Genomic DNA, 17,347 nt, shown 5'->3' with positions numbered 1-17,347 from the left:
TTATTATGTTCGGCCTAAAAGGGAAAAAAGGAAAAAAAACATCAGTCACAAATATCACTAACATATCAAAGCAATATTATTCTGAAAGCTTACACGAATAAAACAAAATTTAACTGCATGTGAAGAGAAAAAAAGGTTAAAGAAGAATTACTTTTGTATCTCTAAATACTGTTATAAATTAGAATTGAAGATAAGTAATACTGGAAAATGTGTGCATTCAATTTGAATGTTAAAAATACATTCGTTTTAGATTTGTATAATAAATGTTGCACTTACCATTATTTGTTGCTTACTACTCTGATGAACTTTGAACCTTTGTTTTGAAGTAGATATGCACATTTCGGAAACCATCGGGCATGTTCTACCCACGGATCATCACCAGCCTCACAGTTGCGAAGACCTCCACCACAAAACAAGCACCGTGTGTAATCATTATATCCAGCGTATAGGAAACCAGCTGAATCCATAGTTTTCGGAGTCTGGTCTAAATAACCAGGCCAGTGTTGGTAGGAACTGATTCGCACCTGAATTGGAGCGTAATTTGGATACTTTGGTTTATCTAAATTGATACCTAAATTTTGTATGTCTTCCTCGGGCTTGGCAATATTTGTAGCAGCCATACATTGATTTGTCTGCGTTACATGTAGTTCATTTCCACTGATGTTTGAAGTACGGTGGAATTCACTTCTTTCGTTGTGCTCGCGATATCCACTGTGTCCGACATATGTATTTGACTTATTTGTAGTTTTATCATTCCATGCATTCCTATTTTGAGAACAAGCTACAGCTCTATTTTGCGTCTGAGTTTCTGTATTCATATCGGTAGAACTGTGTTGCGAATTATTTTTTAATTCATTTTTCCTACCATTCACTGTAATCGTGGGATAATGTGTATTTCCGGTTCCTATAGGAATCTGTCTTATACAGTTGTTATGTAAAGTCCTTGTTTCAATATTTTAATCACCATTTAACCTCTCTATTATATTGCGTTCAGAAGTATCCGAAGAAGCTCTATTTACATCAACCGAAGCTGTATTTCGAGTATCATTTCGAGGATAAATATTTTGTAAATGTGGACAATTAGGGTTTAATTGTTTATGAATTTCGAGTGGATCTTCGCCTGGTCTCCAATTACAATGAGTTACTCCACATGCATAACATTTCACAGTATCAGACTGTCCAGTAAAATAAAAGCTGATGTAAAACGATTAGAAAATATATTTACACGACCTGGAAAGGTACTAAATGACGAAAGACGTAGCAAGTTATTTGACATTGATTCAGCTACCCCAATGGTGCCCCCGGAAGAAAGACTATCAAAATACGACAAGAGGGAAACAGGCATAGCATCAAAAGCTATGTTTGGTATTGTCCGCAATACAAATAAGTTATCAAGGACCGCAGAACCAAACTTGTTGTTAGTCATAGTTCCAAGCTTGGTTTTAGCGTTTTCGTTTGCATTTAACGATGCACATGGTTTTTCAAACCATTCCCTAACAGTCGAGGTTATCGCTTTACATTGATTTGGGTTTTTATTTACTATTTCGTTACTTTCTTCGAGTACTGACTTAATTTCTCGTAGTTCCGAAATCAAAACCTGCGTTTCACAACTCCTCCTACTTATGATATATCTCTTAAATCTGTTTTGTGGAATACTAGCGTTTTTGGTATTCTCCTCTGTTGGTGTTAAACTGGCAAGTTTTTGCTTCAGTTTCTCAGTGGCATTTTTTAAAGTTTCTATAACCTGTGACAGGACTATTCTCTCTCATTCAGTGTCATTTGCAGGCCAGGAAATGAGTCTTGTTCTTTTAAATTGATGACAATTTGTGATATTGTCACTTTTATTGACTGGGCACATCTTTCAAGTATACTAATGACCGATATGGTCTCTTCTTTCTGACAAAAAAAGGATTACAATAAAGTAATTGGCGTTTTGCTGAATATTGTGCATGTTAAGCCATTGTTATAAAACTTTTTTTTTTCGCACATGCTCTCCATTTGTCTCACTTTTGATGTGTATAATATACATTTTAGTGTTCAACGGTTAACAAATTTACTACCTCGTGCAAACTGATTCAATTTACAAAATTAAATTATATTTTTCTCATTATGTTTTTTCTTATGCTGTTGTACTGTATATATAAACCTTAACATATTGCTCACTTTAGCCTTTTTGTCTCAGAAAATATGTGAGTGTCAGTGGCTTATATACGTACGTTTGGAAATTTCTACATGATCTTTTTAAAGAAATATCTGATAATTGCGCGTTTCTCCAAGACCAAAATAGATGTCGAACAAGATATATATTTTAGTAAAGAAAAAACACAACTTGCTATCTTCAAATTGAAAACGATTTTTTATATTCATTCTAACATTTCTTCATTAAAAAGTCTGAATAACAAAAGCAAGACCAGCAATGTTTATGGTCAAACCCCCTCCCATTACCCTGTCCTTATTTTGATCAATTTTATTTTGATTTCTGGCGTTTTTTGGGGCACAATTTGACAAAATATATTTTGTAACCCTCTTTTTAAATCTGTATATCATTAAGGTTTATATTCTAAAATTATAAACCGATTAATTACTCCCGCCCATACATGTTTGTCAATGAAAACTAACGAAACGATTTCTTCTATCGGCAATAAACATGTACTTGTATGTATATCTCTGTTGCTTAATTATAGCTGAACTTTTCTTACCGGCATGCATGTCAAAAGAACTACAGAACAAATGATTTAAATCCTTGCTGTAGAGTATAATGACACAAATTAGTTGAAGGAATTGGACTATTGTGTTTGAAATTTGGTTAATTGTGCAAAAACGAGCAGACCTTACGTGCGAAGTTTGTACTTGAAAGGGTAACAGAACGTCAGGATTATCACCAACGCAAACTAAAGTATAAGGGGGAAATTTCGTTTTTATTTGTTGGACAACTTTGTACAAAAAGTGGCGATGCTTTAATCTTACATGTATACATCGAAAAAGGATAAAATATAAGTTTTACTGAAATTGAGAAAAATAACATTCGGAAATTCATGAAATTAAAATTTGTCTCGTATTTCGGACCACAATTTGAAGTGCGACAATCCTGTAAGCCTCAGTAAAAAATAGCTAATATTTCAAAACAATGCGTTTTTGGGGTTATTTTGCTGAATAATCATAAATTTTAGCAAATAACATGTATTTATTCATGAAATGGTCACCCTTTATTTTAAATCTAAGTAAGTTCGTTGCTTCTACAGTCAGTTTGATGGTTTCATTTTTTTATTTTTAATACTTATTTCAAATCTAAGTTCTTTGCTCCTACAATTAGTTTGGTGATTTCATTTTTAATACGGGACACATTTCGTCTTTCCGCGAATATCCAAATTAAAAACAGAAGAAAGTTGTTCTTTCGGACCAAAATGGCGATTATTGGGCATTATTCTAGCCAAATACGCTAATTATTCAATGGAGTACGAACTACGGCCATAGGCGCACAAATTAGCAAGTAATAGTATACTCCCCCCTTACAATTTTCTGGATCGGAATCCCCATTTTTGAATATTTCTAAAAATTGTTTATTTAAAAAATTCTTATTGGATCTATAAGTGGTGGATAAAGAGGATGTTCCGACCCTTGATTCCTTTTTCTTATGTTCCATTTTTTAAAAAAAAATTGTGTAAATATATATTTTCAAAAATGAGCAAATAATAGCCTGGAACCCCCTCTGGTATCCCCATTTTTAAAGTTCGCCTCAAGCCGACCCAATATATATGTCCTCTGATATATGTCTTAATTTTGTGATTTTTTGATTGATTGATTGATTGATTGATTGTTGGGGTTTTACGTCCATGCAGCATTATTTCAGCTATATTTAGACGATGTGATTTATTTGAAAATCTAGATTTGCTCCCTTTAATACCACTGAAAATTAACTAGATAGTAAATCACGACAAGGGCAGATCTGTTAAAGTACAAAATATGATGCGAAAAAAAAGAATCGATATGTATGGTGTTGCCATGGTAACATAAAAACGAAAAAAATCGCATTTCTTTGTAATTTTTCTGATGTTTTTTCTTAATGTAGGAAAAATGCCTTCTTCACCAAACTTTGGATTTATATATAACCATATAAATGTGATTGAATGCACATTTCAGATTTTTTTAGTTGGCTGCCATCCAAAGTAAGGTACCCTCTTGGAAAATTATGTAAATGTCATTAGAATTTTAAGAAACTTAATATTTAGGCTTAAGATTGTATGCTAAATGCAAATATTTTGAAATGTTAACCCATAGTTTTTCACTTCACAAAAAAAAAAAAAAAAAAAAATGAAAGGGTGGCTGCTTCAGTAGGAAAGGGGTACAGTACCTTTATGGGATAAACTTCCCATTTTACGGGGTATAGGGCAATGGGGGAATTGGGGATGAGGCAATGGGGCATGGGGAGTGGAGAATGGGGAAGGGAGTGGGCTAATGGGAAATGTGGGTAAATGAATAGGGCAATTGAAATGGGCGAGGGAATAATTATGATTGGTCAAACAAATTGTTCTGCCTTTTTCTGCAACGTACCTATTATAATTCTATGACAGCAATTAAAATGATTTCAAACAACCTTGTTTTAGAGTAACTTTTAATTATTACAGGTGTCGCAGTTCATTATTCATTGACATTTTTAAAAATATTAACCAGAAGTACATTTGTTATTGATTGAAAATGTTCGCGCTCATACGATTTCTAAACGAAATCATTTTTGAAAATTTATACTGAAATAATTTTGTGTCGGAGACATTCATATAATTTTAATACTGATATATTAAACACATTGAGCAATAATAACAGGACCATTTAAAAAAAAATATAAAATGTTAACAGAAATATGTCATTCGTCGCAAACTCGAAAAGGATAATAATATTGCCGTTTTTAATATTTTATACAAGAATTTTAGACCATTATTGAAATAAAAACTATTCGCATCCTTACAATCTGCAGAAATATGTCATTTTTGAGTAATTGAACTGAAATCAATATGTCACAGCCAAACATATTATGTCTATTTTGACTATTTTAAAGTTTTAGACAAAAATATAAGACTATAAAGGTAATTTCAAGTGATTGCACTGATTCAATTTACAAAAAAAAAATATTTCATTTTCAAGATTTTGCCTGAAATTTATGTATCACAGCCATCAACAAAATAATGATATAGAACATTTAAACATTTTTTACAATAATTTTTGACTAATATGTATATTAAAATTGTTCCCACACGTGCACTTTGCAAAAATATGTGTTTTTGACTGAAATATGAGTGTCGCAACCACCAACCAGATACAAATATTGCCATTTTTAATACTTTAACAATAATTTTGGATCATTATTGAAATTTAAATTGTTCGCACCCTTATAATCTGCAGAAATATGCCATTTTTGAGAAATTTGACAGAAATTGATATGTCAAAGCATCACACATGAGATTTATAATAATGGAAGACCAGTAAGGATATTTTAAGTGTTCGCACTCATTCAATTTGCAAAAAATATATATTTTTCAAGAATTTGTTCCGAAAAGTACGTGTTACCGCCATCAACATAATAATAATATAGACAATTTTAACATTTTTTACAATAATTTTAGACTAATAGGTATATTTAAAGTATTTTCGCGCACATACAATTTGCAAAAACATGTCATTTTGAAGATGTTTGACTGAAAACTGAAACAGGGTATTGTACATCTTTAGGTGTACCTTGTCTACAATATATAGATGATCGATGGATTGGAGTATTATTGGGAAAAAATGATGTACAGTGTGTAAGGCAGAATAATGCTTTCAAGCCCGTGTATGTAGTCTGTACGGTTTTAATTTGATTAGGTTATTTCATCAATATTGAAAAGTCCAAGTTTGTCCTTAGTGCATTGATTAGGTTTTTAGGTATGCTGGTTTACTCTTACATATTGGCTTTTCCTAAAGATAAAGTTGACAAGTTTTTAGTATTGAAAGATAAAATCTTAGCAGAAAAGGAAGTAGATTTGAATACTTTACAAAAACTTGGGAATATATCTCTTTCTTGTTGGCAGTGGCTATTTTTAAATTCTATACTAAGGAGGTTAACAAAGCTAAAAGTGTGGCGGGGAAAATAGTAGTTATGTTAAGCTTTCTGAGGATTTAAGAAATGAAATATCTTGCTAACTTTCTTGCAGTGTTAGAAGGGTTGTTCCTCTGGAGGGGGGTTGAAAAGCATTTACATGTATCTATGGTTACCGACTCGTCTTTATACAAGTGGAGAGCGTTAGTTTATTCAAAAGATAATCCTACTGAGTTTTTCTGATTTCTGGGATGGAAAAAGATGAAAGGGCTATTCACCTAAAGAACACAAGCTTTGGTTAATGGTATTAGATCAGTTTCAGATTTCATTCAAAGTCATATACTGGATGCTTACGTTGACATAATGGCTTGTGTACATGCAAGGGAGAAGCAGATATTTAAAAATTTGGCCTTAAATGAATTGAAGGTTCTTTTCAATTTTACAGTTGAATTTAATGTGGATCTGAGGTTATCTTACTTTTCTTAAAGGAAAACATGTTAAATAATAAGGCTTGTGATAAGAAGAAGGTTTCTCTAACAAAAAAAAATAGAACCTTAACATCTGCCACGCCAAAAGATATTAGATTGTTTTTGATTGATCATGATATGAAAGGGAAAACTATAATACATGATCTATGTTGCCAATATTTAGGAAACTAGAAAAGTAAGGATTGTTCCTTTCCCTGTAGATTAGTTTCGGGTACTGTAGCATCTTTAGTGAACAAGTTGAATGCTATTTTTGATTGTTTTTGTAGAAAAGGCGAACGAACTGAGTCTGTTCTTGCGAAATTCGGTAACCATGAGTTTGGCACTATAGTGAGCCGTTATATTATTTCAATTATGCTAGCCCACTGTTTTTAAACGCTTGAAATAACTCAAATTTTGGAATTAGATAAATTTGAGTCAAATATTTCAAAGGGTGAAACCATGGAAGATGATGATACCAAACCAGGTTAGTTAATGTTGATGTTTTTTGCCAGATGGAATCAGAAAGTAAAATATGAACACGGAAACTGTATATAAGGATTACCAATACATTTTGATAACGTGTCCTGAAATTTTTTTTACAATAATTGGACATGACAGTTAGACTTGGGTATTAGTCCTGTTTATTTTAGAATGGTAAATATCTAGGGCTGGGTGTTTAAGACATGAACAAAATAAATAATGTACAGAGGAGAACTATTGGATAAAGCGGTACTCGCCTTCTTGGATTACTCTTTTATCCCAACACTTAATGAATCCCGAGTGTATTTGAACAAGTCTACCCCGGACTTGACTTTTTATGAGCAACTCGGCGGGTGTTTCTAGAAAAGCACAGGACACTTACCCTACCGGTGCACCTGGTCCATGCTCCCAGTTTTTAGTGGAGTCCGAGTTGCTCATTTACTTCTGTTACTTTGTATGTATGATTTTAGTTACTTTATGTTCTTTGTTGGGTATGTCTGTTTTCAATGTCTGGTCTTTATACCTGGACTACCATGGCAAACCAAAGTGGACAAAGATGCATATTTATTAATATTTATAAAAAAATATAAATATTTATTATTTATTTATAATATTTATAAATCATTTATGAATATTTATAATTGAATTATAAATATTTAAATATGGCAATTATAAATATTAATAAATGAATTATATATATTTATAAATCAATTATGAATATTTATAATTCAATCCAAAGTGAACAAACATACCTATTTACAAATTTATAAATAATTATAAATATCTATAAATATTTATAAATATTTATAAATATTTATAAATGAATTATAAATATTTATAAATAATTTACAAGTATTAATAAATGAATTATTATTATTATTAAATGAATTTATATTATTAATAAATGAATTATTCATATTAATAAATGAATTATTCATATTAATAAATGAATTATTCATATTAATAAATTAATTATACATATTTATAAATATAAGACAATTATTAATATTAATAACTATTTATAATAAATAGGCTTGAGCTGACATTTAATACCAGTTGGGTGCTTGCCTCATTGACATATTCACCATATCAACTCTCGTTACATATTTTTTGTAATTCAGACGTATTTGGTTAGTCATAATTGTCGGTGTTGGCTTAGAGATATATTAATTTTACGGAAATAAAATTATTTACAAATATTAAAACAGTATTGCTTCATTGTCAAAGAAAATAAAGCATGCCTGATAAACCTGCCGCAAAATTGTAATTGAGATATGACGTCACAAAGTTATGCCACATTTTCGGGCACTTGTTTTATAGCAGTATAGTTAATTTCTTTCTTATTAAAAACATCATGAAGGAAAATCAAGAGTACTTAATTATTCAGCTTTTACCGCTTTGTGTCGAATGAATCCGGGTGTGTTCGTTATTATTAATTATTATCCTCTTCTACCCCCGAATATTGACAAAGCAAGAAAATTCAACGATTGATATATGTTGTTTACTTTATGAAAATGAAATGCAATGAATCAAGAATGTAGTTTTTCGCTGGTTTTATGGTCGTCACTCATCATGTACTCGTGGATCGTTATGGTGTATCCATCTCCGCCATGGAAACTGATTTGTTTTCCTTTCCTCTTTCGTTTACCCCGGACTTGACTTTTTTATGAGCAATATAATAGCATTAAAACCTATAATTTTTTCAATATTGTATACTTCTATCACCTATATTCAGTTTAAATCCCGACTTAAAAGCATTATACATCGTTGTTTTTTTTTCAAAAAGATGGTACACCTAGATACAAATATATAGTTCTTGGTAGAGATTCCTCATACTTTGTAAAAAAAATATTCCAAACCATCTTCTAAATACACAGAAGATGTTTTCAAAATGCTGGAATTTTTAATCGACAACATATTTGTCCAGTGTGGTGGACATGTTTTTTTTACAAACGATCTGCATTCCAATGGGAAAAAATTGTACTACTATAATTGCTGACCTATTCCTTCGCTTTTATGAGGCTGACTTTATGGCTGATCTAGTCCGAAAGAAAGAATATCGTTTAGCTTGATCCTTTAATATCAGTTTCCGCTATGTAGATGACGTATTATCTTTAAACAATCCTAATTTTGGGGATTTGATACATCGCATCTACCCCAAGGAATTTCAGATAAAGGATACTACAGACACTTTGAAGTCAGCCTCATATCTTGACCTACACTTAGAAATCGATGGTAAAGGAAAACTATGGACCAAACTTTACGGCAAACGTGATGACTTTCATTCAGAATTGTCAACAACTTTCCTTTCATCTAAGGCAAAATCATCCTTTCAGCGCCTGCGTATGGAGTGTTCATATCACAATTCATACATTATGTCAGAGCTTTTCGAAACTACGCAGACTTTCTGTATCGCGCTAGAATTCTAACAAATAGGCGTCTGGGACAGGGTTATGTTGCTAAAGGATTAAAGTCATCACTGCAGAAGTTTAATGGTTGTCATCATGAATTCGTGGATAGTTATGGTGTATCCATCTCTGCCATGAAAACTGATTTGTTCAACGGGTCATAGTTTTCATTTCCTATTTCGTCTACCCCGGACTTGACTTTTTATGAGCAACTCGGCGGGTGTTTCTAAAAAAAGCAGAGGACGCTTACCCTACCGATGCATCTAGTCCATGCCCCCAGTTTTTAGTGGAATCAGAGTTGATCTTTTGCTTTTGTTGCTTTATGTGTATGATTTTAGTTACTTTGTGTCCTTTGTTGTATATGTCTGTTTTCCATGTCTGCTCTTTGTCCCAGGATTACATTCTTTTAATTACTGCTATAACTTTGGTTACCTTGATTACTCTTTCGTACTCCACATTACCATCGCAAACTTCAGATGAATATCATGAAGAATTTCTGGAAGAATTGCACGAGGTCGACGAACTTTATTTTGCGGTAAACGAACAAGTCAGTGATATTATCGAAGGAGACAGCGACTTGTATATTAATGACTCTACATGTAACTGTGAATCTGACGAAGGCGATCGTGTATTTTAAGAACCATCAAATAGTGACAATATTGCATTTATAACCCAGAACCAACTTCAAAATGAAACTTGTGAGTGTAAACAGTTTTATGCTGGTAAACCCTGCAGTTAGTTTATTGACTTTTATAGTGCCATAGAATTTCGTAATCATTGTAGAGAATTGTCTAGGGAGCAGTTGAATATTGTTAATAAAGTTGAACTGTTTCCTCATAGACGTACTGGGTCCCACACGGAAGCAAAAAACACAAAACCAAAGAAAGGCAGCGTCCATATCAGGAATTTTTCTTCAAAGGCAACAGGGTATGTCGGGCTACATTTTGTTTCATACACGGCATATGGCGAAAAATGTTGAAAGCTATTGCACAAGCACTGGATAAGGATAGATTATAATAAGGGTTCATGGATCAGTTGGCAAACCAAATAAAAATGCACTTGACTATAATGACAGAGAAAGAATGCATTTCTTGTGCAAATATGCCATGGGCAATTCACTCCCTTTACCATGTGGACTGCCAAAGTTCTGGTGTTCCAATCTGGTGTTTTATTATAACCATCAGACAAAACTACTACCGCTATACATAACATCTATAAAACTGTAGCGATATGAAATACAGAAGTATTTACGTACATTTCAAAGAACTTGGCATGATTTATGTCCACATATTGTTTTAGCCAAACCTTGTACAATTATGTGTCAAAAATGTCAAGACTTTGCTGAGAGAATTTCCCGGGGTGGTAACTTATCAGAAGAAGAAAAAGAAAAATTGTTACAAAATTACAATGACCATGTATCGTTGACCTAAAACCAGAGAGACTTCTATCGACAACAATGCCAGGTAATCCGACGGATAATCCGACAGAATTACCCGAGTCTTTCACCTGAAATCTAAAAACAAAGTATTTTTAAAATTTTAAAATTTATAATATAATATATATATAATTTTTTACACGTACATTCAGGGTCTGCGGTCTGAAATATTAGGTATTATATATTGTTTAAGGTGAGATTATTTTAATACTTATATGAATTTCGCTCAATTTGATGCATTTAATGTTCTCCATGGAATCATTTTGATGGCTTGTATACTCGTTGATACCTTGTTGTGGTCTTTATTTAGATAAATTTCCTCATTCCTCATATGTATAGTGCCATATAAAACCTATTTCAATAAAACAACGAAAACTATTGGTTGACAATATAGATAATAAATTAGAAAGATTTGTTAAAGAAAACTTTTATTTCTCGATCTATTCGTGTGATTTAAGTTAATGTTGGAATGTAGTCGAATAAAACGCTTTATCAATACTTTATTGATCATTCATTGTATATTTGCAATTAATATGCTAAATTTACATGTACATGTATGAAATGCCTCAGCTGGCACACCTTGACCACAGAGGTCAAATCCTTAGCAGTTGACACACCAATCATTAAGCATGAATTAGCTTTGAATTACAATTGTGATATACATTTGACACAGTCAAGATAGAAGAAACAAACAAAATGATCTCTTTTGGACCGTAATTCCTTAAAGTTGAACTCTATATATCCCAGTCCTAATTTCGTGGCTTAAATTCAAAAGATTCGTATACTTTTACTCATCACGATGACCAGTCAATTGCCCCGATAATAGGACAATGCTTGTTTCTGACGTCTTTCTGACACCAAATATTCAAGTCACTAACAAAAAAATCAATCACAGTGTTCTTTTGTTGATATGGTACCTTGTGATATACATCTACTTTCAAAGAAAGCCACATGTATTTACTTTCACTCAAACTATTATCAGATCACTATTCAAAAAATCAATCCCACTCTCCGTGTTTTGGTATTTTACTTGTACCTTCTGGTACAATTTCAAAGAGTTCCATTACCCAAAGTGTCCGGATTATTACGAAAATTCTTGTTTTTTTTTACCTATGTTGGTCCATAATATCTAAAGGGCCAAAGTCATAGCGCCAAAAATCAATTTCAGCCTTCCATTAGTTGTATGGCACTTTGTGGTAAAAGTAAAATTTCATGTACATGTACGTGAAGATGTACGTGTATATACAGACACATTTGTACTTATACTCAAGTTATGGTTTGGATACTAAATGTCTACGGCCAATATGCCTTAAATGTTTGCAGTCGTATAAAAACAAGTGATGCTAAGTAATTTAGAGATAAGTTCAAGACTGGTTGATTGACAGCTGGTTGAAGTTACGAACGCAAGTATAAAAAACGCGAATCAAAACTATGTATACATGTAATATACTGTGTGTGTGTGTGTGTGTGTGTGTGTGTGTGTGTGTGTGTGTGTGTGTGTGCATTTCTGCTCAACTATCACAATGTCGTTCATTTACGGACTTGTTTAGTATCTAGATATTATTTTCATTGTTGATCACATGTTCATACCAAAATTTTATAATCATTGTCTAAAGCAATTCCATATTTGATTCAAAGAACAGTCATGTTGCTGTACATTATTTATCGAAAGAACTTCTTTTAACATAATTGATATAACGCGCCAGGAGTTTAAATTGGTGGATCATAGGTTTGAGAAATTTTGTTAAATGCAAAATGATGACATGCTTTATTATTCATAAATTCGCTAAATTCGTACTTTGCCTTAACTTAATTATTTATTCATATGCATAAATAATGTACATATAGCATAGGCACAATTCGAACTTTGTATAGTAATGCATTATTCCGTTCAGTTGACCAATAAAAAAAATTGTTTTAAATAGTTGTTCTTCGGTAAGATAATTTTAATCATTTTTTTTAATTATTTATCATTAACTTAAAAAGAAATGTTCTGGAAGGATACATGTACACGTTGTGGGGATTTTTTTTTATAACCTGTGTATATGATATACAGCCTTTCGGGGCTTTTATTTTTGTTTTATTCGCTGCGTTCCATCATTCCAAACCTCCACTTCGTCAAATTAGGATAAAAAGTAACACTCGATCTGATTGGATAGCAGATTGCAGAAATATCAGTCCCATTTAAGCATATTCAATAATTAATTTATGCCTAATATGCATAAATATTTAACCATAGGTATAATTATAATTTTGCTTATGTTAAAATATTAAAGCATATCCTTATAATTAGCTCGAATAAAACATAATTATGCTAAAATAATTCAACATACACAGAATTCGATTTTAACGTATGCATAAACCGAATTTAGTATGGACATAAACCGAATTTAGCATATTCATGATTAAGCAGATGTATTAATACGTTTCGTTATGTTTCACCCTGTTACCGCGTCATACTTTATAATTAAACCACCTGGCTTTAACTAGTAAAACCAAGGAACAATTTTGACAATGCAAGGTCAGGTGTTTATTACAATTGATGTATATTGTATAGACTACATGCGAGTACAACGAAAAGCTTGCGACATATTCTGTCGTACTGCATGGGTTGATCTCCCATTTCTTACAATATTGCATGTACATGTACATGTAGCCTCTGTACACAGTGGTTAACTTCCGGATAAACTTACTTTAGCTAGTGTGGTTGTCATGAAAGTGCTAAAAACCAACACTGTATTTTCTACATATGCACTGCACATTATTCTTTTAAGTGACACTTTATCAACATATAATGCATGACGCACAGGGATTTGCATCCACTATGAAATAAGCCACAATGTACTTGTTTTACAAAATCCAGGTAATAGTTAATATCAAGAGCAAGCCCTTGTTGAATACATCAAGGAACCCTTTCCATTTGTACAGAACAGAAGCAGTGGAATTCCCTTTCTACCACCTGTCTATTCTCTATTGTCGGAAATATGTGTTAATTTTGTGCAAAGTTTGGGTAAAAAATAGCCAAACACCATGCTATGCTCGCTTAAAGCATGGTTGTATCAGATCAATGTAATATTAAATGTATTTTTTATAGAACAAACATTTATATTTTTTTGTTGCAGGAAGCAAGTTCGTTAAATTAAAAATTAAAATTTAAAAACAGACATACAAAATGAAACAACTAGAACTGCAATGATAACATATGCATGCAAAACGTCAATGAATCTTATGCAGTTCCTTTATAAAAATCGTGAAAAATGAGAAAAAATTGCATTTTCATCTTTTTTGCAACAGAAAAGAAGACCATATTGGACGCTTGACTACAGAGACTGTAAGTAAAATATGTGCCTATTTGGAAAAAAGCTACAATACCAAAGTTTATCATTATAAAAGGACAAGATTCATGTCATGGCCTGCAACTAACACAGATCTTGAGAAACTAGTTTTATCACAGGAAGTTGACAGTTTAAAAAACGTTGTCGAGAAAGTGAGGCAAAAGGTTGCAAGTTTAGCACCAATAGAGGAAACAAACAATAACACTAGTCTTCTACAAATCGACATTAAGGGAGATGTCAAAAGTGCGGGGAGTTGTAAAACGCATGTTTTTATTTCTGAACTTCGAGAAATTAAGTCAGTGCTCGAAAAAAGTAATGAAATAGTAGATAAAAATCTCAAACGAGGAAAAGTGATAACCTCAACTGTTAGGAAATGCTTTGAAAAACCAGGTGCATTTTTAAATGCAAACGAAAACGCTAAAACAAAGCTTGGAACTATGACTGAAAACAAGTTCGATTCTGCGCACCTTGATAACTTATTTGTATTGGAAACTATACCAAACATTACTTGCCATGCTATGCCTGTGTCTCTCACGTCTTACTTTGATAGTCTTTCTTCCGGGAGCACTATTGGGGTAGCTGAATCAATGTCAAATAACTTGCTACGTCTTTCGTCATTTAGTACGTTTCCGCGTCATGTAAATATATTTTCTAGTCGTTTTGCATCAGCAGGTTTTTATTTTACGGGACCATCTGATACAGTTATGTGTTATGCGTGTAGAGTTAGTCATAGTAATTGGACTTCAGGCGAGGATCCATTCAAAATCCATAAGCGATTAAGCCCAAACTCTCCCCATTTACGAAACGTTTCTCCTCAAAATATTACTCGAACTACAGTGTCAACTGTCAAAGGAAATGGGACCTGTCGGGGTACCTCTGAACGAAATTCAATGAAAAAGATGGATACAAGTATTGCACAAAATACACGAACTGGTGATAAAAAAGGATGAAACAGGGACCATACAGAACAACTGTATTGGGCAGATTCCTAAAGGAATCGGAGATACACACAATCCCACGATTACATGTACAGTCAATGACCTACAAAATGAAATAAAAAATAATTCGACGCAGAGTTCAACCGACATAAATACAGGAACACAAACACCACCGGACTTCAAACATCAGTGGAAATGACTTAACGCAAACAAACCAATCTATGGCTGCTTCAAATATCTGCAAGCCCGAAGATCTAGAAGACGTACACAATTTAGGTGTCAATTTAGAAAAACCAAAATATCCAAACTATGCCCCAATTCAGGTGCGAATCAGTTCCTACCAAAACTGGCCTGGTTATTTAGACCAGACACCGAAAATGATGGCTACAGCTGGTTTCCTTTACGCTAGATATAATGATTACACACGGTGCTTCTTTTGTGGTGGAGGTCTTCGGAATTGGGAAGCTGGAGATGATCCATGGGTAGAACACGCCCGATGGTTTCCGAAATGTGCATATCTACTTCAAAATAAGGGTTCAAAGTTTATCAGAGTTGTGCAAGAAAAACACCAACAAGTAATGGTAGGTATTATCGATGAAAGTACATACATGTACTTGTTTATCTTATACATGCATATACATGTACGAATATTATAATCCGTAAAACTTAATTTCCTGAATTGTCGGTAGAAAACACGAAAATCATTATACTATAATTTTCATTTTGAAACACACGCCCATGAGGCTTTATAGTAAATACCATCATTTGCCATTTCCTTTTTTTTTTGCCAAAATTTAATTTCAGTTCATTTTTAAACACTTACAGGTATTTTCAGATCACAAATATTGCTTTGATTCCTGACTTATTGGTTTCCTTTTTCTTTCAGGCTAAACATCAGAATACAGAAAACACAGAATACAATTTATCAACGCAAAACTCGATTAAAACCAACCAGAATCAAAATATGACAAACGGTGCGAGCAGCCATCCTAGCCGCCAGAATCCATTGGAAACAGTTGCTGCTAGATCAGCACTTGAGATGGGATACTCTAACGATCTAGTTCTACAGGCCATGGAAAAACTCAAAACTGCAAAAAAAAGTAAGTTCCATTGCAGCAATATATCTGTTACATGTTAACTGATAAATGGAAAATATGCCATTCCACTATTTTCTACTATACAGATACAGTTAGATGGTGCTGGTAATATGAGTCAAAATCCAATCCCCACAAATCAAAAATACCAAACTTTATATGTGTTATAATATATAACATGTAGATATTGTATGTACATGTATACATGGATAAGTATCTGTTAGCCCATTTGTTCCTTTAATATTGTACGAATGATTGTTTAAACTTATCACAATTTTCTTTTTTTAATCTTTTTTTTTCAAATACATTCAATCTAATTTCTAAATGCATCGAACATGAACCTTAAAGTTTTATACGTCACTGTACTCTTACATGTGCATTTACATAAAACTTGACTTTTGGTATTTGATAGAGACGACGATATTGGCAACCGATATTATGGCGGTTTTATTAGAAGAGAATCTTGAAGGGAGCAATTTGCCAACTTACTCCAGCCTTACCACACAAGGACTAGCTTAAGAGTGAAACTCTGCTACCCAATCTACCTCAGACAAAAATACACTAGAATCAACAAATGCGATAAAAAGTGAAATTTCAGCCACGGAAAACCAGAAAAGATCTTCATTACAACACACACACAGCCTTCAAGTCAGGGAGCTTTCGGTGAAACTTCAAATAGTAATGAATTGTCGTCTGCTTTGGATGGTAAGCTACATATGATTTTACTGTTTTAATTGTACTGATCATTCATAATCGCCTCATTCGATTGTTTGTATTGACTCTCAATGTAAGTCATGACACAAAGTTAGCAAAATTAAGGAAATACATGTATCTTGCTTGCTTAATTGGTCACATAGAGTAAAGATTGTACATGTAAGCCTAAACATAGTCCTTTGACAAACGGTACATGTATTAAATTTAAAATGAAGACGTGTGCATACATATTTCGGTTCATTCCTCAACAATTACATTTACTCTTTTCATTAATATGTAAACACTTGTTTTCTTAAATCATTTCATAAATGTACGTTTTTGTACATGTGTGCTTGTTCATTATCGCTCAAACAAAATGAATCTTTTTTTCGAAATGATCATAATCAGACGACGCGGACCGAAGGGT

At 32.7% G+C, this 17,347-nt stretch overlaps 1 protein-coding gene across 1 annotated transcript; it reads left to right on the top strand.

Annotated features, from left to right (window-relative positions):
- The first annotated feature begins 15,311 nt into the window (after positions 1-15,311).
- Positions 15,312-16,746, top strand: LOC148620603 (baculoviral IAP repeat-containing protein 2-like). Its single transcript, XM_088573860.1, has 3 exons — positions 15,312-15,714; positions 16,020-16,233; positions 16,640-16,746. Exons 1-3 carry the CDS (start codon positions 15,355-15,357, stop codon positions 16,744-16,746), a joined length of 681 nt encoding a protein of 226 aa, XP_088429986.1. The 5' UTR covers positions 15,312-15,354.
- Positions 16,747-17,347: the final 601 nt, after the last annotated feature.

Source organism: Perna viridis, chromosome 3 (genome assembly GCF_037379345.1).
Source record: "Perna viridis isolate PV_CMFRI_1.1 ecotype Kerala chromosome 3, ASM3737934v1, whole genome shotgun sequence".
Lineage (NCBI taxonomy): Eukaryota > Metazoa > Mollusca > Bivalvia > Mytilida > Mytilidae > Perna > Perna viridis.
The sequence above is the reverse complement of the archived record's forward strand: the minus strand, read 5'-3'. Positions and strand labels throughout refer to the sequence as shown.